General features: G+C 38.9%; 1 protein-coding gene across 3 annotated transcripts; it reads left to right on the forward strand.

Moving 5' to 3' along the window:
• Nucleotides 1-448: 448 nt before the first annotated feature.
• Nucleotides 449-24,955, forward strand: LOC109936023 (UPF0500 protein C1orf216 homolog). 3 transcript variants are annotated; one of them, XM_048613168.1, is made up of 4 exons: nucleotides 449-553; nucleotides 10,034-10,087; nucleotides 15,505-15,638; nucleotides 21,714-24,955. In XM_048613168.1, exons 3-4 carry the CDS (start codon nucleotides 15,530-15,532, stop codon nucleotides 22,523-22,525), a joined length of 921 nt encoding a protein of 306 aa, XP_048469125.1. In that variant the 5' UTR covers nucleotides 449-553; nucleotides 10,034-10,087; nucleotides 15,505-15,529; the 3' UTR covers nucleotides 22,526-24,955. The 3 variants fall into 3 exon arrangements, with proteins under 3 accessions (XP_048469125.1, XP_048469126.1, XP_048469128.1); XM_048613169.1 differs by lacking the exon at nucleotides 15,505-15,638; XM_048613171.1 differs by lacking the exon at nucleotides 15,505-15,638 and having other exon boundaries at nucleotides 21,718-24,955.
• Nucleotides 24,956-25,305: the final 350 nt, after the last annotated feature.

Raw genomic sequence — 25,305 nt, forward strand, 5'->3', positions numbered from 1 at the left:
GCTAGGCCATTTCAAAGGGCAGCTAAGTCACTGTTTTTAGCTCCTTGCAATTTAAATTTACTGCGATCTATCCATTTTGATCCAAATTTGGTGATCTCACCTGGCTGTGCTGAAATCAATTTGCCACGTCTCTGCCCATCTGCTGAATTGACCAATGCGTCTTTTTAATTCGGGTATGTTACAGGCTCTTACAGTTTACAACCAGTAAATCTCTAAAACATGTTGAAGAAAATGTCACTATGGTATTTTTTTTCATCCTGGGTTAACTTGCAACCGGGTCCGGAGATAATGTTTTAATTCCAGGACAATCCTAACGAGGCTGGTGACATTCTTCCCACTCCCACCATCCTCCCCACCCCCAGCTCCTTTGGAGAGGGGTGTTAGACAGATGAATGGTGCTGGTATTTAGCGGATGCTGGCGCTGTGGAGCACCTAATGCATTTTGCTCTGGCACTGGGTGAGGTTGGGATGTGATGTATTTCCGCTGCCTTGGAATTGATCAAAGCTGCGGACCGATCTGAGTAATAAACAGCAACACATCTTTCCTGGTATGGTAAGTCAGTCATGTTATTTGTAAAAACCGCAGGAATATCAATCCTCTAATAGTAACGTGGGTTTAGAAAGGGGCTGCCGGGGTTATGCTGATGGGGAGCGTTTAGTCTGCAGGGAGAAACCATTTATTATTGCGGTAAAAATCCAGGTCTCTGATTTAATATCACAGATAGAAAGTGTTTACACCCGAGCAGATATGATTCCGGGACTGGAAGGCCGGATTTGGGGATTTTATATTCCTGTCTCTATTATTTTCGAAAAAAAGACATCTTTAGTGCTTAAATGATGGAAAACACTGTTCCTTCTGGGAAGACTGAGAGGGTCCTCAGCTCCGTGCGGACATTACTAATGGAGTTGTTTAAATCTAATACAGTGGCTGGGCAACTTGTGGGAGAACGGAGCATTTGGCAGAAGGAGTGGGGACTCTGGGAGCAGGGAGGGGAATGAGAGAAAGTGTTCCATGCGGGGGAAGGGGTTACACTGTTATCCTGAGTGGGTAAATGTTACAGGGAGGGAGGGGAGAGCTATCACAGTGATTACGTTTAAAGGCAGAAGGTATTAGAGGAGGGGTTGAGGTTGGTAGAAGGTAGTGGTGGAGTTCATTGGATAGCAGAGGAGCAGAAATCCAGGTCACGTAAGGAGAGTGTAAAGTATGTTCCAAAAAAATAATAAAGTGAAGAAATGGCATTGTGATAGAGAAGGGGCATTTATTTGGGGGAGGGGTGGGGGGAAGGAATGGAAAGTGGCTTGGTGGCTGGGGTAGAGGGTGCAATTTTGGGTGCTCAGACATCTAGTTTTGTGCCAAGACAGTGGCCTATCTCTTTAGCCAGTCCGACCATTGACCATTTTCTATTTTGACGCACGGTCCAAGCAGACACCTGCACCTTCCTTTTCCTGTCTTTGGTAGCCTTGATATGACAGGACCGCAAAACAATGTGTTTATACCTTTTTTAGCCCCCACTCCCACCTCCAGTTGTATGGTACTGCATTGCCAATCATGGTGGCGGTAATGCTTTTCATCAGATCACACCAATGTACATGTTTGGTAGCCTGCAACACTGGCCACACTCAGGGAGTTGCAGGATGTAGGGTAAAATTGATAAATCAAAATGCAGGGGCTCTGTCCTCGAATTCATGTTATTCAAAACTTCAAGGTAGCTGAGGGTGCCCTAATTTGCCTATAAATGTGCTCTGCACAAATAAAAATGAAAAAACCATAATGCCTTTATTTTTCAATTTGATCACGCCTTACACTGGCCATATCTTGTACAGTAAAAGGTTCAAAAAACATTGGGAGTCAGCTGTGGAAAAACTCAGTAATCTTTTTCTGCATAGTGTGCTGACTTCAGGGGATCCTGCCATGTTGTTATTGCAGTCAACCACTTTTTCCCTTGTTTTTCGTCCACAGTGGGAAATCGCAGAGCATCTCCACGGCCTTTGTGGCTCCAGTGAGGGAAAATCTTCCTTTATTTCTCATTGGAATATTTTATCCACCTTCTTGATCCGTACCCCAAAATGCTAGAGGCCACCCTGACAGTTTTGTTAGCCTCATACAGCATTGGTAGTGTCTTGACCTCCATATTGGCACAGAATGATGTGTTCCTTGCTTCGCTTTCCACCATTAGACATTTTAACTTTAAACAGTAAAAAAGTGATCTGATAAAAGGCAATAAAACAGGAGGCAATGGCCTTGTGGTATTATCGCTGAACCATTAATCCAGAGACTAAGATAACATTCTGGGTTAGAATCCCACCACAGCAGATGGCGGAATTTGAATTCTGGAATTAAGAATCTAATGATAACCATTACTGATTGTCGGGAACAGCCCATCTGGTTCACTAATGTCCTTTAGGGAAGGAAACTGCCATCCTTACCTGGTCAGGCCTACATGTGACTCCAGACCCACAGTAATGTGGTTGACTCTCAACTGCCCTCTAGGCAATTAGGGATGGGCAATAAATGCTGCCTAAGAAATGACACCCTCATCCCTTGAATGAATGAAGGAAAAATAAATTTCACCTGTGTTAAACATCTCTGTTGGTGCGCACACACTGGGATGTTGGTGAGACTATTTTGCAGCTGTCACTGCAGGCTTACCTGCTCTAAAATGGCCTCACTCCACTCTGGTTGGTGTGCTATATGACAAAGATATATAAATTCATCTCTGGAGCTACCAGCTTGAATGCTGGCTTGTCAGCAGCATCCTATTATTGGATTTCTGATTCTATTGTTGGGAGTGACTGGAAAGTTTTCAATAACCAGAATTTCACATCATGGGTGGCACAGTGGCTCAGTGGTTAGCCCTGCTGCCTCATAGCACCAGGGACCTCGGTTCAATCACACCCTTGGGCAACTGTGTGGAGTTTGCACATTCTCCCTGTGACTGCGTGGGTTTCCACTGGGTGCTCTGGTTACCTCCCACAGTCCAAAGATGTGCAGGTTAGGTGGATTGGCTGTGCTAAATTTCCCATAGTGTCCAGAATTATGCAGGCTAGGTGGATTAGTCATGGAAAATGCAGGGTTACAGGGATAGGATAGTGGTGTGGGACTGGATGGGATGTTCTTCAGCGGGTTGTTGTGGGCTTGATGGGCTAAATGGACTGCTTCCCTACTGTAGGGATTCTGTGATTCTTCTATGACCTGAATTTGAATCATCACAATTTCTTTGTGATGACAAGGGGATAAAGGATTAGAGTAGTTCATCCAGCCTCTTGAGCCTTCTCCACCATTCATAGAAATCATCATAGAATCCCCACAGGCCCAACAAGTCCACACCAACCCTTGGAGCTTCCCACCCAGACCCATCCCCCTATAACCCACCTAATCTACACATCCCTGAACTCTACAGGCAATTTAGCATGGTCAATCCACCTAGCCTGCACATCTTTGGACTGTGGGAGGAAACCAGAGCACCTGGAGAAAACCCACGTAGACATGGGGAGAATGTGCAACTCCACACAGACAGTCGCCCGAGGGTGGAATCGAACCCAGGTCCCCGGTGCTGTGAGGCCGCAATGCTAACTACTGAGCCACCGTGCCACCCTTCGGTTAGATCATGACATTTTATCTGTATTTGCCTTGATTTTTGTATTATTTAATAAATTTACCTAACAAAAATTGATCTATTTTGAAAGTTTTCAATTGGCCTAGCCTCAAGTGCTTTCCAGAGGGAAGGGAGGAGCAGATTTCCAAATTTTCATCACACTTCATCTGAGGTACTGATTTCTGACTTCAATCCTGGCAGCCTGGCTCAAAGTTTAATATTATGCTCCTTTGGCTTCCTACTTGCAGAAAGTAGTTTTTCTCTATTTGCCCAAATAAATCAGTTCATGACCTTAAACACTTGATTAGTCCACCACCTCAACTTGGTAAATTTAAGAGAATGCAGTAATTGTCTGTGCTGTAAAAACAGAGGATGCTGTAAATGCTCAGCATCTATGGAGAGAGAAACATGTTTCACATTTGAGGTTTGTGATCTCTCATTGGAACACAGTCCATGCAAACTCTCAGGCAGGTCAAGTATTGTGTAATGAAATGATATTCATTGCATTCGATGTTGAGTTGGATAAGTGATGTGGTTATGTCTGAAATTAGGATCATTAGATTTAGGCAAATTACAGAGAATTGCTGGTATGCTGGTTGAGATAAGCAGATATTGATGGCCTATACAGTTTTGACAAACATTTAAGATATAATCGAGAGTTTCCAATAAATGAGCATTTCCTTGAGGAAATAAAAACCTCATCAATACTGCCATGGCTAACAAGCGACATTAAGGACCATGTTTGATTAAAATAATAAACTCACAATGTTGTCAATAAGCCAGGAAATTGACAGCATTTTAAAAATCATCAATGCCCAAGCAATTAATAAATGGGGGGGAATGATGCGAACAAACTAGCAAACACATTGTAAGAGCTTTTACAAGAGGAGGGGACTACTGAAAGTGAACATGGTTCCCTTAGAGGCTGAAACTGGAGAAATTATAATGGGGAATATGAAAATGGTAAAGACGTAATGACGTTTGATCTGTCTTGATGGCAAAGGACAAAATTTTTTAGGAACCGGGTTAAATAAGAGTGAAGTACTTCAATGATTATTATTTGGAAAAGGAAAGAACTGGAAAAACATGGGATGGAAAGCACAAAAGCCCCGAGGATGTGACTGCCAAATGTTCTAAAAGAGGTGCTGAGAGATAATGTTTGCATTGATTTTGATCTTACAGAACGGCTTAGACTCTAGAATTGTCCCTGAATTAGTAGGTTAGTGAATGCTATACTCCTATTCAAGAAAGCAGAGAACTAAAGGCCAGCTACCTGGGGTGAAGACTGGTTAGATGATTGGATCAAAATATTGGAGTTTAATGTGGGGAAGTGTGAAGTTATCCATTTTAGTTAGAAGAATGGAAAAGAGGTTTGGGTTGGATTTTGTCAAAGGTTAAATGGTAAGCTGTCAGTGTTCACAAGCCACTTTCCTGCCTGAACCGAGAGCAATTTCAGGTTATATCACTTGCACAGAGTTGCATAGTGTTATGGACCAGACCAAACCCCCTCAAAACATGTCAAGGAGATAGCCTATACTGTAATGTTTTCTTATTTTAAAGATAATTGTAGGGTGTTGCATTGCAGATGCAATTCAATTGGTCAAACTACTCAACCTTAAGGAAAATATACTTTATTTTTGCACTACAGTTAAATTACAGACACAACAAAACGAATGGGCTTAACTGTAATTCTATCAAATATTCAACAAAATAATACATATATTAACTGTTACTAATGTTCTAATGTAGTAACATCTCGTAAATACACCATTGGCAAAGACAAATTCGGTAAAATAGATCGGACTGCGTGCAATCCTATCAGCAGGAAGAGAACCCCAGCTTTTGGCTGTAACAGAGAGAGGAATAAGATCTTCCACATCCATCTTAAAGATCCCAGCAACTGCAGAAAGCTAAAACTAAAAATCCTGGTTCTGTGGGATCTTGAGCCCACCCATTCAGGCTGCTTCTATTGTTCCAATCTTTTAAAAAAAAACAAGCCTCTCAAGCTGTTTACTCTAGTGACTTTGAGCAGACCACTAGGTATCTCTGTCTCAATCTTTCTTCATTAAAAAAAACCACAACAAAATACACCTCTTAAAGCCAGCATATTGTGACAGTATTAATCCTGAAGATATGCGCTATCACTGCTCTGTCATCAACTACAATATGGTCCTCTTCAGATCAAACCACTGAAATTGGTGAAAATTTCAATGTTCCTTTACTGCCATTAGAAACTTTATAAAAAAAGAATGTGACAAATTGGTCATGAAAATATAGTTTTATAATTATGGAATTTTGATTACTGTTTAATTATTAGTGAAAGTTTTCAGAATGTTTTGTTTTATAGCTTCACCCCAATCTTTAATTTGGACTGGTTTTAAAAAAAAGTCACAAGTCATTTTCTTTCACATTTTTCTGTTTCCGTTTTGGATGCCTATGGAAATGCTTTGTGATTAGTTGCTTGGACAGCTTGTAAAACATTATTCCACTCCCATATTGGGAAATTTCAGGGCAGAATTTTCCAATCTATTGCTGTATCACTATACAACAATAGAGGTCAAATTCTTGTCAGAGAGATCACATAAGTCTATCAACAAGAATCCTTTCAAAGTCAGTGCCATAATCTGGCCGAATACTTTTTAGAAGATTAAAGACTTTCTAAATTATTTACATTTGGAGGGGGAGGGGGTTGGGGTCCTTGGATGTCAATCAAAGCAAATTAATATGCAGGTACAGCAAACAATTAGGGAAACACTTGGTATTTTAGTCTAATACTGCAATTTCCTTGCAGTAAACTGTCGAAAGGTCTTGCTGCACATCACACCTATCAGAGACAAATAAAACCGAGTAAGATTGTAGCACATATGGAGGCATTTGGTCCATTGTGACCATTTGCAATCTCTGAGAGAGCAGTTCAGCCAGTCCCAGTCCCTCACCCTTTCCTCTTAGCCCTCCAGAGTCTTTCTCTTCAGGTGCTTATCCAATTCTCTTTAGAAAGCCCCTGGTGAATCTGGTGCTGTCACACTCTCGGGCAGTGCATTGTAGATCCAAATCACCAGCTGTGTGAAAAACTATTCCTTGTCACCATTGATGTTTATACCATTCACATTATACTGGAGTCCTTTAGTTGTTGACTTGTTCACCAATCGGAATGGTTTCTCTCTATCTGCTTTCTTTAGATCTGTCATGATTTAGGATGTCTCTGTAAACCTGCTCTCGACCTCTCTCCTTTAAGGAGAACAACACCAGCTTCTCCACCTCATTCTTCACAATAGATCCAGCCATACCTCCTTCCTTGCTGCACCTAGAATCACCATGTGAAGTTATGTTCTCCTCCCCTAAGGAAGGATAAGCATATTTAAGAGTTAATGCAACAGAAGTTCATTAGATTGATAATTGGAATGAGGTTATTGTATTATTTGGAGAGCTTGAGTGAAATGAATTTAGACAAAAGTAGAAATAATAGTTGGGCAGAATTGTATATAAGGTTTTCTTTTACCTTTATCCTTTCATGTGATGTGTGAGTCAATGGCAATGCCAGCATTTGTTGTCCATCTCTTATTTTCCTTGAACTGAATGAATTGCTGGGCCATTTTGGAGGGTGGTGAAGAACTATTTATTTATTGTCATATGTATCTAGGGAGATATAGTGAAAAGTGTTCTGTTGCCACAAGTGGCACCAGGTGAATAAGAAGAATAAAAGAAGCACTAAAATAGAGTTCATCTTCATCGGCCCGGTCCCAAACACAGCTCTAGGACACTTGTAAACTCACCGCTCTGGGCCTACACAGCCAGGGGTCCCCACTCTGGGCACCAACACCATCATGTCGCTGACCTGCCACCGCTGCCAAGAATCCATGCTCTGGGCCTACTGCAGCCAGAAGTCTCTGCTCTGTCATCGCTGCAATTGATGTGGGCCACCATTCCAGGAGTCCATATATTGAGGCTATGAAGCCTGGAGTCACCGCTGACTCCACTCTGGCCTTCCTGTGATGTCAGCAACATGAAGAAAAGAAAGATGAAAAGGACAGAGAGGAAAAGAATGTGGCCAGCTTAGAGTAGATGGGCTCTGCCTGAACACTACCTGCTCCTTGCTCGCTGGGAAACCCCAGGCTGGGGTTAGCCATGTCTGGCTTGTCCTGCCATTGCTACTGCTGCCACCGGAGACCTCCTTTCACCCACCATCTCCAGGCTTTAAAGAAAAGAAAATGAAAAAAAAAGAGCAAAAGTAAAAAGAAGAAAGAAAGCAGATGGAAGTGGATGAGCCCCAGGCTCAGTCCTGCTACTCCACCATCATCTTGATTATTAAATAAAAAGACTTGGTGGTTATGGCTCTTATGAAAGGTCATACAGATTGTTTCCTATTGGATAAGGTACTGAAAGGCAGGTAACATACACAATCTGTTCGTACAATCTTTAGTGTAGCCGATGGAAACCAAGCGTCAATCATATATTGTGGTTCTGGAGTCACATATAGGTCAGACCAGGTAAGGATGGCAGATTTCTTTCCCTAAAGGATACTAGCAAATCAGATTGGCTCTTACTATAAATTGACAATACTTACATCTCCAATAGATTTGTCTGTTCTGTTTCCCTCCGTCAAATCAGTAAAAATAAAATCACAAGCATCCTGCTTGGGTTTTTACTCTTCAACAGCATCTTCTTTGCCTGTGCCTCTCAAAATGCATTAAGACTGATATTTCTATGGGTTTCAGTCTGAGTTTCTACTCTCATGGCCACCACATCACAGAGGCTTGTTTCTAAGCTTGTGTTTATCAAAACCTGTCCCATCTCCCTTTTCAGAATGTTCTCCATTTCACTTTATGCTAAGGGATCATTTTAAAGCACACCTACCCTTCAAAATGCAGCATTCATTGACAATGTAAAGATGCTAATCAGTGTTTGAGAATGTCGCTGTCCAACAGTTCAGCACTTACCACAGATATTGAATATCTAGCGCGTAATTAAGGAGATTATGAAAAGGTTAGAATAATGGAGTATTGGTCCTGTTCTATTTGCATTGGTTTCCATTAACTATGCTAATGTTTGTATGAATAGATTGTGGATGTCACTTGCCCTTCAGTACCTTAGCCAATATGGTATTATATGTTATATTATGGCAGGAGACAGAGGGTGGTGGTGGAGGGGTGTTTTTCGGGCTGGAGGCTTGTGGCATTCCATGGGGATCAATACTGGGTCCACTTTTGTTTTGGGTGAGAATTTAGGAGGTATGGTTAGTAAATTTGCAAATTACAACACAATTGGTAATATAGTGGACGGTGAAGAAGATTATCTAATATTACAAAGAGATCTTGATCAATTGGGTCAGTGGGCTGAAGAATGGCGGATAGAGTTTAATTTGGATAAATGTGAGGTATTGCATTTTGGTAATACAAACAAGGACAGAACTTATACAATTAATGGTAGCATCCTGGGTAGTGTTGTAGAACAGTAGTGGTTCAGGTACATAATTCTTTCAAATTTGCATCACAGGTTGGTTAAGAAGGCATTTGGCATGTTTGCCTTCATTGCTTAGACCTTTGGTACAGGAGTTGGGACATCATATTGAGGTTGCACAGGCCATTGGTGAGGCCCCTCTGAAATACTGTTTGCAGTTCTGTTCACCCTGTTTTTGGGAGGATATTATTAAACTGGAGAGGGTTCAGAAAAGATTTACTAGGATGTTGCAGGAACGGAGAGTTTGAGATTTTAAAAAGAACAGACTGGAAATGCTGGGACTTTTTTCACTGGAGCATAGGAGGTTGAGGGGTGATTTTATTGAGATTTATAAAATCATGAGGGACATAGATAAGGCAAATGACAAGGGTCTTTTTACTAAGGTAGGAGAGTTCAAAACTAGGGGTGTATTTTTAAGGTGAGAGAGAAAAATTTAAAAAGGACATGCGGGGCAACCTTTTCACACAGAGTGGTTTGTGTGTGGAATGAGCTGCCAGAGAAAATAGTGGATGCAGGAATACTTACAACGTTTTAAAAGATATTTGGATAAGTACATGAAAGGTTTGAAGGGAAATGAGCCAAGCGCAGGCAGGTGAGATTAGTTTGGGAACATGGTCAGCATGGATTGGTTGGACCGAAGGGTCTGTTTCTGTGCTGTATGACTCTGACTGTAATAGGATACAGTCTGTGTATGATCTTTCAAGTAAGCCATAACCACCAAGTCTTGTTCATGTAACTTTTTTTTAAAGAAACAAGATAACCTTAATTTCTTTCTAGCTAATCGTATTTTCTCATGGAGCTCAGTGGGATTAGTCTCCATTGAGCTTTGTTTTAATTTATTTTCCGACATTGAAATCTCTTGAAAATATTTAATGACACACTGTGTATTAAGTATTGATAATCACAACCACAGAACAGACGTTTTCCCATGAGATGACATTTATGAGGCATAATTTACTTACAGTCCTTTCTCTCTTTAGGTACAATACAACCTGCTGACTGCTTAAACTTCAGAAAAATAAATTAAAACCAGGGTGAGTTTTTTTTTTATTATCATACTTTATATGTAATATATTAAAATGTGGACTGGAACAAATATTTAATAAATCTAGTTTTTAAAAAGCCGCAACTGGTGATTATAATGGATCTGCACAGTGCTGCTATTGGTGCAAGAATTCCATTTCCCAGATATCTCATTTCTCACCTTAATAAGCGCAGACCTTTATGCTTGGAGACATTTTTAGTAAACAAGTATATGATAATTGAACAAAGAAGCAGCTTGATCTGTCTGGGCAACATCTAAGGTTTGCTACATAGTATATAGGTGATGGTATACCATAGTCTTAGGACCAGAACTAGCAAACTAATGGCTTTACAGTTAACAACAAAGCTAGCAGCTTCTATACTAATATGACAGTATCCTATTTTCTATGATATTTAATCACAAACCCCGATACTAGATTTCAGTCACAGATTCTGACATCAATAATTAGTAGTAAGCCCTGCCACAGTTTTATTTTCTATAACCATTGTGAAATTATGTCTAGAGTGCTTGAGAGATAGATTGAAAATATATGTCAAGATTCAACAGAAAAATATGTATCCATTTAGTCACTTGGAGTTCAGATTTGAGCATTGCTAAAACAAGACATTTTTGTCAAAGCTTTTCATCTTGCACTCATCAGGACAATTGCAAGAATTACAAAAGCAAACAGAAAGCAAAATCTTATACTGTATGAGAAATGTATGCTGACTAGTTGGAAATAGATTCTGACTGGTAGAAGCATTGCCGTGGTGATTTGTTAGGCCAAATTATCTTCTTTTTGTGAAGTAAATCCCAGATTGACCTAGGTAGGTTTCTGCACTATACAGTCATAAAACACCCATTACTCCCAATGTAAAACTTGAAGCAATCTGAGTGCAATTTGCAACTTGTAAATGACAAATTGTTTTCCTGTGATTCAAAAAGAGACAGAAAATGCAGTCAAAGTAGGAAGTCAAAAAAACAATGTGTTGAGTAAGTAGTAAGATCTAACTAAACCTCTATTTCTAATGAAATTTAATTCAAGTAACAACAAAAATGTGTCTTTTATTGAGGTATTCATAATGCCAAATATGGTGAGAAATTTTGCCTTCACATTCCAAAGATTTCAATACTACACCCAATATTTAAACTCTCCTTTAGATTCTTGAAACAAAAAGTGTCAGAAGAAATGAACGTGCTCTCAAGAAATGCCATTCTATTCTTCCTGAAATTGAAATGGAATGTGAAGTAATTGAAATGGTTATACTGTTCCATGTTTGCATTTCAACAGTTAAATAAATTATCCAACCATTTTCTAGTTACAACTACCCCATTGGAATGAAAGGATCACAGCATGGAAAGATCTTGTGTTAAAGCTGTCGAGGATTCCCTCACTTAAGTTATTAAAAAAAAAATGCTTGACTGAACAAAAAGACACTAGAAAACCTCAACGTTCATGTTACTCGAGTTGGAGAAGGATGCACAGCAGTATGCACAGCAACATGCTGGTACATAGCATGACATGTTTCTATTTCCCATTGTATTGCCTGCCTTTCCAGTTCTGCACACTACAAATCAGTCACTGGTGTGAAAAAAATTGGTAAGATTTTTCAGGCAATTAATACTACAGTCAATTTATTGAGCTGTTAGTCACTTCTCTGCTTAGGTATTTCATAAAATGTTCACAATAAAAATAGTTTTAATGATGTTTTGTGGTGATGTTGACCAATCACATTTATCTCAGTATTTCCTCATTTTACAACAGCTTATTTGATGCCAAAAGATAGTAAGTGAAAATGTGGTTAATCAAACCAGAGAAATTTATTTCATATCATTTATTTTAATGCTGTGATCCTCTGTATTTTTCTCTGGAAGGATAGTGTTCAGCTCTGAATTTCACAGTGTCACAATTCCGAAAGCATAGTTGAAAAGACCTGGAGCAATATTTTAGTTTATGCATTAATATTTATGTAATATTTATGAAAACAGTTTGTAGTACGATTTTGAGGAGTATTTCTGAAAATAGCAAGTGGGACAAAAAAGGAAGTTTTTTAATATCTCCGTAAAGCTTTCTCAAAGGTCATTGAGAGAAATTAAATGTGCCCAATTTAAATCTGTTAAAAGAAATGAAAAGTTTCAGTATTCGACTCCAAATCATTTCTGGTATTAGTCAGCTGCATGGAGTTTCTGGCACAGAGCCTGGGTGCAGTGACCATATCTTATAGTGCAGGTTATAGAGGTTGGCAGGGACTCAGGGGTCATGGGGAGTGCACCATTCATAACACAAACTACCCTAGGCAGTGATGAATTGCAAGAAAATCAGCTGCCTTGGCAACTCCAACTTTCTTTAATTTCCATATCAATCCTGTAGTGTTGCTTTACAATGTTGTTGCCTTACCTTGTTGCTCTTTCATGAACTAAGGAACTTCCTTCCAAGATTTCACAGTAGCTAAGACAGAGGCCACATTGTCTGTGCTATGTTGCCAAACAAGCTGTCTCTTGAGCATATTTATGGACCTTTCCTCTGGGTCAAAGGTATCACAGCGTACCTCTTCGTGATAAGATCTATTACAACCTGCAGTGAAAGCAACTTTACATGACATTGTCCATTGTAAACTTTCAAACATCAACCAAGTTATTTACGGGTTATAGACATCAATGAATAATGCACATTTAGCCTATTTTTTGCATAGAGGAAAATGTGACAAAAGTCATCTCAAAGTGATTGCCAGCCATTTCAATCTAAACTACAGTAGGGCGTTGATTAAACAAATTAATAGAAGTGAAGACAAATAAAATATTGAATGGTTCTGACCTACTTAAAGACTAACAGTACAGAAATAAGTAATTTAGTAATGCTCCTTCACTGTGAATGGCTGTTTCAGAGAATTATTAAAAATATAAAAAGTATTGATTAAAAAGCTGATATTTGCATTAACTTAGAACATAGAACAGAAAGGTACAGTACAGGCCCTTCGGCCCACGATGTTGTGCCAACCTATTATCCTACTCTAAGATCAAACTACCCTGCATACCCTACATTTTACTATCATCCATGTGCCTATCCAAGAGTTGCTTAAATGTCCCTAATATATCTGACTCCACTACCACTGCCGGCAGCGCATTCCACACACCCACCACTCTCTGTGCAAAGAGCCTACCTCTGACATCTCCCCTCTCCCTTCCTCCAATCACCTTAAAATTATGCCCCCTCATAATAGTCATTTCCACCTGGGAAAAAGTCTATGGCTATCCACTCTATCTATGCCTCTATCAAGTCACCTCTCATCCTTCTTCGTTCAAATGAGAAAAGCCCTAGCTCCCTCAACCTTTCCTCATAAGACCTGCCCTCCAGTCCAGGCAGCATCCTGGCAAATCTCCTCTGCACCCTCTCTAAAGCTTCCACATCCTTCCTATAATGAAGCGACCAGAACTGAACACAATATTCCAAGTGTGGTCTCACCAGGGTTTTATAGAGCTGCAGCATAATCTCGCAGCTCTTAAACTCAATCCCCCTGCCAATGAAAGCCAACACACCATGCACCTTAACAAACCTATCAACTTGAGTAGCAATTTTGAGGGATCTATGGACGTGGACCCTGAGATTCCTCTATTCCTCCACGCTGCCAAGAATCCTGCCATTATCCCTGTATTCTGCATTCAAATTCGACCTTCCAAAATGAATCACTTCATACTTTTCTGGGTTGAATTCCATCTGTCACTTCTTTGCCCAGCTCTGCGTCCTGTCAATGTCCCATACAACAGCCATGAACACTATCCACAACTCCACCAACCTTCGTGTCATTGGCAAACTTCCTAACCCACCCTTTCACTTCCTCATCCAAGTCATTTATAAAGATCCCAAAGAGCAGAGGTCCCAAAACAGATCCCTGTGGAACGCCACTGGTCACTGAGCTCCAGGCTGAATACTTTCCATTTACTACCACCCTCTGTCTTCTATTGGACAGCCAGTTTTGTATCCAGACAGCCAAATTTTCCTGAATCTCATGCCTCCTTACTTTCTGAATGAGCCTACCATGGGGAACCTTATCAAATGCCTTGCTAAAATCCTTATACACCACATCCACTGCTCTACCTTCATCAATGTGTTTTGTCACATCCTCAAAGAATTCAATAAGGCTTGTGAAGCATGACCTGCCCCTCACAAAGCCATGCTGACTATTTCTAATCAAACTATGCTTTTCAAAATAATCATAAATACTATCTCAGAATTCTCTCCAATAATTTGCCCACCACAGAAGTAAAACTGACTGGTCGGTAATTCCCAGGATTATCCCTATTCCCTTTCTTGAACAAGGGAATAACTTCCTCTTGACTAGATGTTCCACATGTCTTGTAATCCAAGGTTCCCTCACCTTACCATCCCTTCCTTGCCTCAGTGGGACAAACCTATCCAGCACTCACAGCAAGTGCTCCCTAGACAACCTCCGCATTTCTGTTGTGCATTTCCCTGAGAACATCTGTTCCCAATTTATGCTGTGCAGTTTCTGCCTAATAGCATTGTAATTCCCCCTGCCCCAATTAAATACTTTCCCATACTGTCTGTTCCTATCCCTCTCCATGACTATATTAAAGGTCAGGGAGTTGTGATCACTATCACCGAAATGCTCTCCCATCGAGAGATCTGACACCTGGCCTCGTTCGCTGCCAAGCACCAAATCCAATATGGCCTCCCCTCTAGTCTGCCTATCTACATATTGAGTCAGAAATCCTTCCTGGACATACCTGACAAAATCTGCTGCATCCAGACTATTTGCACTTAGGAGGTTCCAGTCGATATTAGGGAAGTTGAAGTCACCCATAACAGCAACCCTATTATTTCTGCACCTTTCCAAAATCTGCCTCCTAATCTGTTCTTCTTCTATGTAAAACTGTTTCTTTTGAAACCACAGACATGCCCCAAGTTAAATGTCCCAATTCTGTCTGTGTCCTGGAAATATTCAAATATCAGCATAAGAATTGTAATTGCCTTGTGCTTTGTATTCAGACACAACTATTTTATATCTTCTATTTTCTTGTCCTCCAATTGGATGCTCACCTAGCAAGAAATAAAAAATAATTGACCATTGAACTGCTCACATATCCTGTGAACAACAAAAGATGTTTGTTCATTATCTCAAAAATGTGTGATATTTCATTTAGCCTTGGCCAACTTGTCGCAACTGTTGTTGGTTTCTGCAAGTGATATATTAATTTTATCTAAAGGTTGAATTGGCTTCCAAAAAGCAGTGTGTGCTGATGCCTGCTGAAGTAGTCAGACACATCCTATTACTATGGGGTCTCACTAGGCCTTAAGTAAAACAAGCACCCTTACATGGTACAGCAGGCCACAAGGAGCCTAATGTCATGTTGTACTCAATGGATCTTATTTAACATTTTTTAACTGTATTTTCCTTTGTCTGTTAGAAGCAGAAAATACATCAGTTGATGGATGAGTGAAAGCTCATTCTATACTACCCTGAGAGCTGAAACCAGTGGGTTGAATTACCTGAAAGACAGGTCATATCTTCAGGCAATAATTTGGTCATCATTGTGTGCAGGTGTGTGCTGGCAATGCTTGTACAAGGAATTAAATGACACCAATTAAAATATTTCATGACACTTAAAAATAATGGGAGTTCTATTTCATAATAAATTCTCTAACTGAATGAGCTGTTTATTATTTTTGAAAGTCTTATTAACTGCAATCTTTTCCAATGCCTTTACTTGTATAACTCACTTGTTTTTACTTTTATGGGTAGAATTCATTAGGAGCTGAACTCTGAACTTTATTCTCCTCCTGATTTTGATTCAAAGCAGCGAAGTCCAACAAAAAAGACCCCTGAGTATGGTAATCATGTGAACCACACATTGTCGCCTACCACTTTGGGAGAATGGGTTGCATCGTTACATTGCGCAGAGGCTAAACAGTAATCAAACCTAAAGAAAGAGCTTGTATTGATGCACTGCCTTTCATAAACTCAGGACATCTTGAACTGCTTCAATAAAACAAAATAAATGTAGTACCTTTTATAATCTAAGGAAACACAGCATCCACTTTTTTACGTAGCATGGTCCCAAAACAATATACAAGATGAATGACCTAGGAATTTGTTTATTGTGCAGTTGTTAATAGTAAATGTTGACCGGTATACCAAGAGAACTGACCTATTTTCCTTAGACTCTTGTCTTGGGATGTTGTACTCATCTAAGACATTAAACAGAATATCTATACACTGACACATTCTAAATGAAATCTAAGTATACTTACAAATAAATGACCGATAGTTTGCTGAGTTCTCTTTTCTGAGAAAATTAAACCATCTCACAAAGAACTAAATATACTCCTTTTCCGAAAGTTTCTCTTTTACAGCTGCCCATAAGGTAGCAGGTCCTTTTGGACAAATCAACCACATCTTTGATGTTGGTACGCAGTCAATCTTTCAAAAGAAGAGTTTTCATCTAGAAATGTGAATCAGACGTGGCATGGAGCTTGACCAAAACTGAAGACTGAAACAATTGAATGTTTTTCTTGGGGAACTTCATTTATGTATTGCAATTAGTTTTGAAACAGCAAAGCAAGCAAACATGGACTGTTAGATTTACCCAATGAAGTAATGGTTAGTAGTGTTATACTATGAAAAGAACCTGCTGCTTATTATGACACTTTTACAGAAATTGCATGTCCATTTGACAAAATCCCACGCCCACTAATGTTTTCAGTGTACTGCCCAGAACTAAAGTAGCTTTATTTAAAAATGTTTCTATTTCTCATATCTGTCTTCCTTTTTTGTATCTAACAATAATTCCATTTTAGACTCTATCTATTTAGAACAAGATAAAATAAAAGTTAGAAATTAGTACTCTTGTCCAGATATAACTTGACTGGGGCACAGATGGAGCTAGCAAACTCATTCTAAAAGGATAGCCATGAAAATCAAGAAATTAAAGTCCAGTTAGTCAAAAGGAGTAATATGGAAAACCTCCAATATATTAAGAGGATGGGATCAGTATTCATTTAAAACACAACGTTTGAAGTCTGACTTTTCCTTTCTCTGAGATAATTAAATTAAAAGATGAGGCCATTAAGAGAGTGTACATGGATTTTCTAAGGTTAATTTGAGGATTTTATCAATGCGCATGGAATAAATTAGAAATGAATTGGCTGAATTGACGATTGCCCTTACAATAGGCAGAAGGCACTTGGAGCACTTAGCTAGGAGTGCTAGAACAGTCGGCTATCACTTCCTTTCAGATTACCCAGCTAATAATATGTTAGAGGGCACTTCCAATAACACTCATAAATTTGCTGATGACATCGAACTGCAATCAGGTGACCATCACTGGAAAATGATTGGAATTCAATGAGATTGAGACAAATTGAATACGCAGGTTTAGAATTCTAAATGGAATTTATTGTATATAATGTCAATCGCAACAAGTTTGAAATCTACATAGTAAATGGACGTTGTTCACAATATAGGAACATTTGAATGTAATTAATGACCATTTATAGTAAAAATGACTAGTCATTGTGACACTGTTGAGATTAATCAAGTGCTGAGATGAGTTTTGAACACATGCTAAAAGGCCAATAGAGGTGTGTTTTAATTTGGAATAATTCAAGACCATATTTGGAATATAGTGTGAATTTCTGACAGCCAACCTTCACAAGGACATTAGAAACAAAAACAGAAATTGCTGGAAAAACTCAGCAAGTCTGTTCTGAAGAAGGGTCACTGGACCCAAAACGTTAAATCTGCTTTCTCTTCACAGATGCTGCCAAATCTGCTGAGTTCTTCCAGCAATTTCTGTTTTTGTTTCTCATTTCCACCATCTGCAGTTCTTTTTTTTGTTCAGAAGGGCATTGATCAAAGAAGATTGCAAAGATATAGTCATTATTTTTAAAGGATGTGTTTTCAATATTGGTTATAACTTGAGAAGAAGGCTGAAAGGATTTTTATGTATTTTATAGGTGCTGTGATCACAATTCAAGTCCAGGCTTTGTTGGTTTACCTGTCCAAAATGACCTTTCAGTGCTTCCTTCTATTCTCATGCCTCCCCTCTTCCCTTCCCCACCCCTCACCCCCACAGCCCACTCAACATGTGTTACTTGGGTAAACCCAAATATCTACCTGGAAGTCTGTAGTGTGGTGTCAACTATTATTTATGTCAATAACAAATCTTCTAACATCAGTCTTTAATTTGCACTGTACCAGTTTGAACTTGTGTCCTACTGTTGGAGCTTGTTTTCAAGTTGTGTTCTGCATTTGCTCTTTCTATGTATATTTACCACTTTATAGCAATGTAAGAGAACTTCTCAGTTACCATTATTAATGGCTGAAAAATCTAAATTTCTCCATCTTTCTTAAAAACTTGATTCCCTGATATTTCATTTCTGACTATCCCCCAGGGAATAAGTTTGAGTTACCATAATTGGAAACAATGTGATTTGATCAGAGCATTATACAATTTCAGTATGATTTTCTTTTGATTTTTGGCTCTTCTACCTTGCTCATTTTTTATTCATCTATCATTCTTTTTGCACTGTTGCTCATTGATTCATAATGCTTGACAGATTGAATGTTTAATTGTCTAGCCTAGATCTTTCTGCAACTTCATTTTACAATTTCAACATTTTATATCAAGTTTTTTTTTAATCGCCCGTTTCTCTGTTATGTAGCACTTTAAGCTGCTTCATTTTAAATTGTGATTGGCATTGGTGTGATTAATTTTGTAATTCCTGGGTACTTTCTCAGGTTAGCTGCACTTCTCAGTTTAAATTGGTTGTTAATTTGTCCAATTGTGCTTAGATCTGAATCCAAATTGTGAAAGCAGCCAAAACAGTCAAAGAAAGTCAGACATAAACTGAATAGCACTTTGGCTATGCCACAGTCTGTCTACTGAGGGTCTTAGCATTGAACATCGGTGCATCCCACCCTGCAGCCCCTTAGCCACCCCTCCCCAACCCTCCTCTAACGTTTACCTGCTGCATTCTATCCTTTTTCTTATCCCTTGCCAAATCTTCATCTAAAATTTAATTACTTTATCCAGTTGGTGTAGTTTGTGGATCAAGAAACCATGACAGGGTCATCCAGGGTCTGCCAAAAATTGTTGTTATCATTTGGACATTGGTTCCCCGCTAAGACATTACAAAATAAAGGTTATTTGCTTCAGTATGCCACACTCAATTACATTAGAAACTGGATAGTTCATTTTGCCTCTGCGATTTTGAAACATTTATTTGTTCACAAGTATGTGGTTTAAATAGAATACGTCATGGATAGCAATGAGTTTCTGGTAACTATTAAGGTGACCCAACTCTCAAGTGAAAATATAAAACTCGAACATCATGATCCTCTATATTGTAATAGTAAACAAAATACAAAGATATTTCATTGGTTGAAAAGTGCTTTGGAACATTTTATGGTCACGCTATATGCCATTCAAATGTTACTCTTTTTTAGTTCCTCTTTGTTAAATCAACAATCTTTTAACATCCCAGTAAGGAGGAAAGACTCTAAGAGAGGGATAAACCAGTTATGGCTAACTAAGGAAGTTAAGGAGAGTATTAAGTTGAAAGAGAAAGCATATAAGGAGGCCAAAGTCAGCAATAGCCCTGAAGACAAGGATAAATTCAGAATTCAGCAAAGGAGGATTAAAAAGATAATAAAAAATAGAGAAAATAAACTATGAGGCAAACTAGGGAAGAATATAAAAACTGACAGTAACAGTTTTTTTAAAAAAATATAAAAAGGAAGAGAGCGGTCACAGTGAACATAAGGCCACATAGAAAATCAATCTGGTTTTGGGGAACAAGGTAATGGCAGAGGAGTCACGTAGATATTTTGCATCAGTCTTTACAGTCTTGAACATTCCATTAACGCTAAAGAATATGGGGGAGGAATTAAGTACCTCACTAGAGAAGTCGTATTAGACCAACTAATGGGGCTGAAGTCAGATAAGATCCCTAATCCTGATGGTTTGCGTCCTAGTATCATAAAATAGGGAGCTGTAGAGATAATGGATGAATTGGATATAATTTTCCAAAATTTCCTAAATTCTGGGGAAGTACCAGAGAATTGGCAAACTACTAATGTGACACCCCAATTTCAAAAAGGGAGGGAGGCAAAAAGTGGATAAATGTAGGCCAATTAGTCTAACATCTATTGTTGGAAAAGCATTGGAATCAATTATTAAGGAGGCAATGGCAGAATATTTGGAAAATCATAATTTAATCAAACATGAAAGGGAATTCATTTCTGACTAGTTTATTAGAGTTTTTTGAGGAATTCTGAACCAGAGTGGATAGAGGGTAAATAGTAGATGTGTTATATTTGGACTTCCAGAAGGCATTTGTCAAAGTACCTCACAAAAGTTAAGTCATAAGCCAAGAGCCCACAGTGTTAGAGGTAGTACATTGGTGTGGATAGAGAATTAGCTCATGGGCAGGAAACAGTGAGCAGGGATAGGGGTTTCTTTTTCAGTTTGGCTACCCATGACCACAGGGATTCCACAGGGATCAGTGCTGGAACTACATCTGTTTACAATGTCTATTACTGACTTGGAGGAGGGGAGTGAGTATAATCTAGCCAAAATGATGATGCAAAAATAGGTGGAAAGGCAGGTTGTGAAAGGAATACAAACAGTATTCAGTGAGATATTGATAGGTTAAGTAAGTGGGCAACAGGTTGGCAAATGGAGTATAATGTGGGCAAATGTGAAGTTATTCATTTTGGAAGGGAGAATAAAAGAATAGAATAACAGTTAAATGGAGAAAATCTGCAGAAAGCTGAAGCACAAAGGGACTTGAGGGTACTTGTGCATGAAACACTGAAAGCTAGCACACCGAGTGCAGCAGATAATCAGAGGCTAATGGAATGTTGACTCTTATTTCAAGCAGGTTGGAGTATAAGTGTAGGGAAGTTTTACTGCAACTGTACAAGGTGCTGGTGGGACTACATCAGGAATGCTGTGTGCAGTTTTGGTCCCCTTATTTAAGGAAAGATATCATTTCATCAGAAGCAGTTCAGAGAAGGTTCACTTGGATAATTCCCAGTATGGAGGGATTATCTCACAAGCAAAGGCTAAACAGGTTAGGACTCTACTTATTGGAATTTTGAAGAATGACAGGTAATCTCATTGAAACATAGAGAATTCTTGCGGGGCTTGACAGCGTGAACGCTGAGAGGATATTTCCTCACATGGGAGAGCCTAAGGCCCAAGGGCATAGACTTAGAAAAAAGGGACACTAATTTAAGACTGAGATGAGGAGGAATTTCTTCTCTGAGGGTTATGAGTCTTTGGAACACCTTGCTGTACATAGCTGCGGGAAAGAGTCCTTGTGAATATTTAAGGCTGAGATCAATTCTCAATCAGTAGGGGAATTAAGGGTTACGGGAAAAGGACAGGTAAGTGAAAGTAAGGAATATCAGATCAGCCATGATCCTACTGAATGGCAGAGTGGGCTTGAGGGTCTGAATGACCTACATTTGTTCATATTTCTTATGGAATTATGGTCTTACTTCAATAGTTTGCTATGTTATAAAGTATTAGCGAAGACTGAAATAAGTTTGTTTTGTAATATTTCTATTGTTTTTTTCTGTAACTATTATTTTTCATCTTTTGTAAATCAGTCAGAATGTTTGCAGTCGAGCAGTTGAAGGTCCTTGAAATTTCTTCAAACTCTCTGTTTTGCAATGGGACACTGGACCATCAAATCAGAAGTCAAGCCATTGGTGCTACGGACGTCAAACCAGACAAGAATTGTAACATTATGGAAGAGGTGTATGACAAAAATGAAAACCTTGGCCAGCTTCTTTCTGATGGGACCACATTCAGCCTAAAAGGTGAACCCGTTTTACAAGTGGAGAAAGAGATGAGTAGTTGTTTCCCCGTGAAAGGATCTCCAAGTTTAGAATTGGGAAGAAGACCAATCAGTGTAGAGAATGTCCGAGTTCCACCAGAAGGAGCTGAGATGGGCCATGCCACCAAATCTGGCACAGTTAAGGATTGTGAAGAGTTTGCTGTTTCTCCTTCGGACGACAACGGCTACTCCAGCAGCTGCCTGAGTATTGAAAGTCCAGACAGCATCGAAGGAAGCATCTGGGAGGCCAGTGGAATGGTGAGCAGTGATAATCTCGATCTATGGCAGCGAGCTGCACCGACCAAGATCGAAAATGTGTCAGGAACTTCGGCCACAGATTCCCTACTGCCCTCAATACTTGAGGCGGTTCAGAGTCTTCAAGAGAAGCAAAGATTCAAAGAGCAAGAGAAAGAAAAGCATCAAACCCAAGTGATCATGTATCGGCGGTTGGCCTTGCTGCGTTGGATCCGCAATCTTCAGCAGAAAGTAATGGACCACCAAAGCCGGCTGCAGGAGAGTTATGACACCATCTTGAACAACCGCAAGGAACTGCTCAAATTCATCAAACAAGGCGTCATCTAGCAGCGGCATCGGAGAATTTGATGTACCAAACTCAACATTTCAAGTGGGACAAAAAATTGGAAAACAACAAATTAAATCTGTAAGTCCATCAGAAAATACCATTTACATTTATCATTTTAGGTACGCCGTTTGCTGATCAGATTTTAATAGTAAGCCGAACTCTACTGATGATGTCCTTCAAAGCACAGTATTAATATATCTTCAAGCAGTGGGTATTTGAGATTGGAAATGTAAGCACTTTTTTGATTTAGTTTTTGTCAGTGAGGAATGGATAGATTCCTTTGCGCCTTTCTTGCATTTTTTTTAACTGCCAGCAAACATTACCCCCTCCCCAATCCCCACTGTTTCTGAGAATGTTTTATAAGATACGATCAGACAGAAATTATTTTAATGTGGTGATAAAGGATTGATTTTGTAATCCATCACACTCAATAAAACAATGGATGTTATGGTCATCACTTGATCTATACTGAGATTAGTCATTTCCTCACACTAAGAAAATAGTTTTGTTCTTTTCCTGTTTGATCTGTCTCTAGTCAGGAAAATTCAGTTAGCATATCATGCTACTACATTATTCACTTATAGTATATGATTTTACCATGTCACATTTTAACCCAAACTGACAGGTATTAGTTTCTGCTACGCTTGACATAGAATACATTTAACAACAAAGTGACTTCATAAACGAATTACTAACAAGTATTTGCAGAAATGCTAGTGAGAAATGTTTATTGCTCAACGAGATTAAGAGGAGGATTATACAAGGAGGCATGTGTTTTGACTGATGTTTGATACCAGCGTGCAAGACCCTTCTGTAAATCCAGGCTCCAAACAGCTCTACTTGGCTTTGTTAACTAGATTATTGGATTTAGATAAAACTTGTATTAATAAGACCATATTTGTGATCAATATTCTTTTGTGTTTGAATTATAGAGGCACTTTTTATTAGTTAAAATCCACCAAGTAAATTTTTTAAAAATATAGATTGACATTAAAGAAAAATGTGCTGGTGTATGAAGTACTTCTTTGTCCATATTCTCTACTTAAGCTGAAACAAATCAAAATATCATTTTTGTTTTGATGCAAAACTTCTAATAAAGTTAATTTAAGATAAGTTCATGCAAACAAATTGCACTCTGTGTTCAAATGATTGCACCTTTACTTCAATGAAAACATATATTCAGACTCTCAAATTCTGACAAAAATGATAGCACTACATTTTAAAATGAACATATGGAAATACTGCTGCATCTCAAATGTTTCATGAGATCCACTATGCAGAGTGAAATTTGTAAATTGTCTGCACTGTACAACAGAAACAGTATTGGTTGACTAATTGCTAAGGTAAAGATCATATAAAAGCAAAGCTCTGCAGATACTGGGAATCTATTAAAAACTGAAAGTGCTGGAGAAATTCAGCAGGTCTGACAATCTGTGGAGAGAGAAAACCAGAGTTCTGAATTTGAATTTGAGTTTAGAATTTATTGTCATATGTACTCTTACAAGAAAAATACCAATGAAAAGTGTTATAAGTGGCGTTACCATGGTGCCTGTATTAATGACAGAAGTCATATGTAAATTCATAAGTAACAATGAAAAGTAAATTTAGCACACAAGTTCATCACAGTCCATTTAACGGCTCCTGGTTTTGGAGCAAGCCGATCAATCCATGACGAGGACACCACGCTGGGCCACCGGGAAAAACTGGGCCGAAAGCCCCCACTGAAGAAGACTGTCACCAAGAAAAGCAAGAGTCAGTTCGGACTTAAAACGCTAACCCTGTTTCTGTCTCCAAAGATGATGCCAGACCAGTTTGTTGTTTTTATTTGTAAGATATTATCATGTGCATTTTTATTTGAGAGCTCTGTGAGCTGAAAATGGCCCACACAGAATGTATTACTGGTTGAATATTAAGTTGCTCCAATTGTGTCAGCCTTCTTCCAGACAGCATATCATTTTCACGCAGGAGGAAATGGGCTGCTCTGACCCTTTGCAAACTTGGAACATTTCTCTTTTTCGCTTGCTTAAAGCATTTGTACAAATCATGTAGACATGGCTGCTCTGTTGTAAAATAGTTAACACCAAGCTTATTATAAACACCTTGAGAGGAAAAACAATTCTATCTGTATCACAAATTTTATTCAATATAGGCCTTTTGTTAACAAATATTTGCACAAATTTAATCGTAAATGTTTTCCCGATACTATCACTGAGATCATGTGTTTAATCAAAATTTCTGATGTGCAATTTGCAATATGATAAAAAGCAATGTGGTCCACTTTTATGTATTCCTACAACATATATCTGTGTGTATAAATGCGTGCATATATATAATATAGTCAAAAAATCAATGTTGAGCTCCAACAACAATGACGTTTTGCTCAAAATTTGTCAAGGGAGAGTATCTAAAATAAATCAGTTATTTATTAACATTGGTCTCGAGTCTTTCAATTTACACAGAAAGAATTTGTTAATCTCAAAGATGCAGTGACAGATTTCGATGGAGTGTGGTAAAATTATAAAGCAAATGCCAATTATTCATAGAATCCCTACACTGCGGAAACAGGCCATTCAGTCCAACAAGTCCACACCACCCCTCCAAAGAGCATCCCACCCAGACCTGTTCCCCTACCTCTGCATTTTTCCATGTCTAATCCACCTAACCTAAACATCCTGGGCACTATAGCATGGCAAATCTGCCTAACCTGCACACCTTTGGACTGTAGGTAGAAACTGGAGCACCCAGAGAAAACCCACACAGACATGGGGAGAATGCGCAA

The sequence above is a fragment of the Rhincodon typus genome, chromosome 27, assembly GCF_021869965.1.
Source record: "Rhincodon typus isolate 14 chromosome 27, sRhiTyp1.1, whole genome shotgun sequence".
NCBI classification, from domain to species: Eukaryota; Metazoa; Chordata; class Chondrichthyes; order Orectolobiformes; family Rhincodontidae; genus Rhincodon; species Rhincodon typus.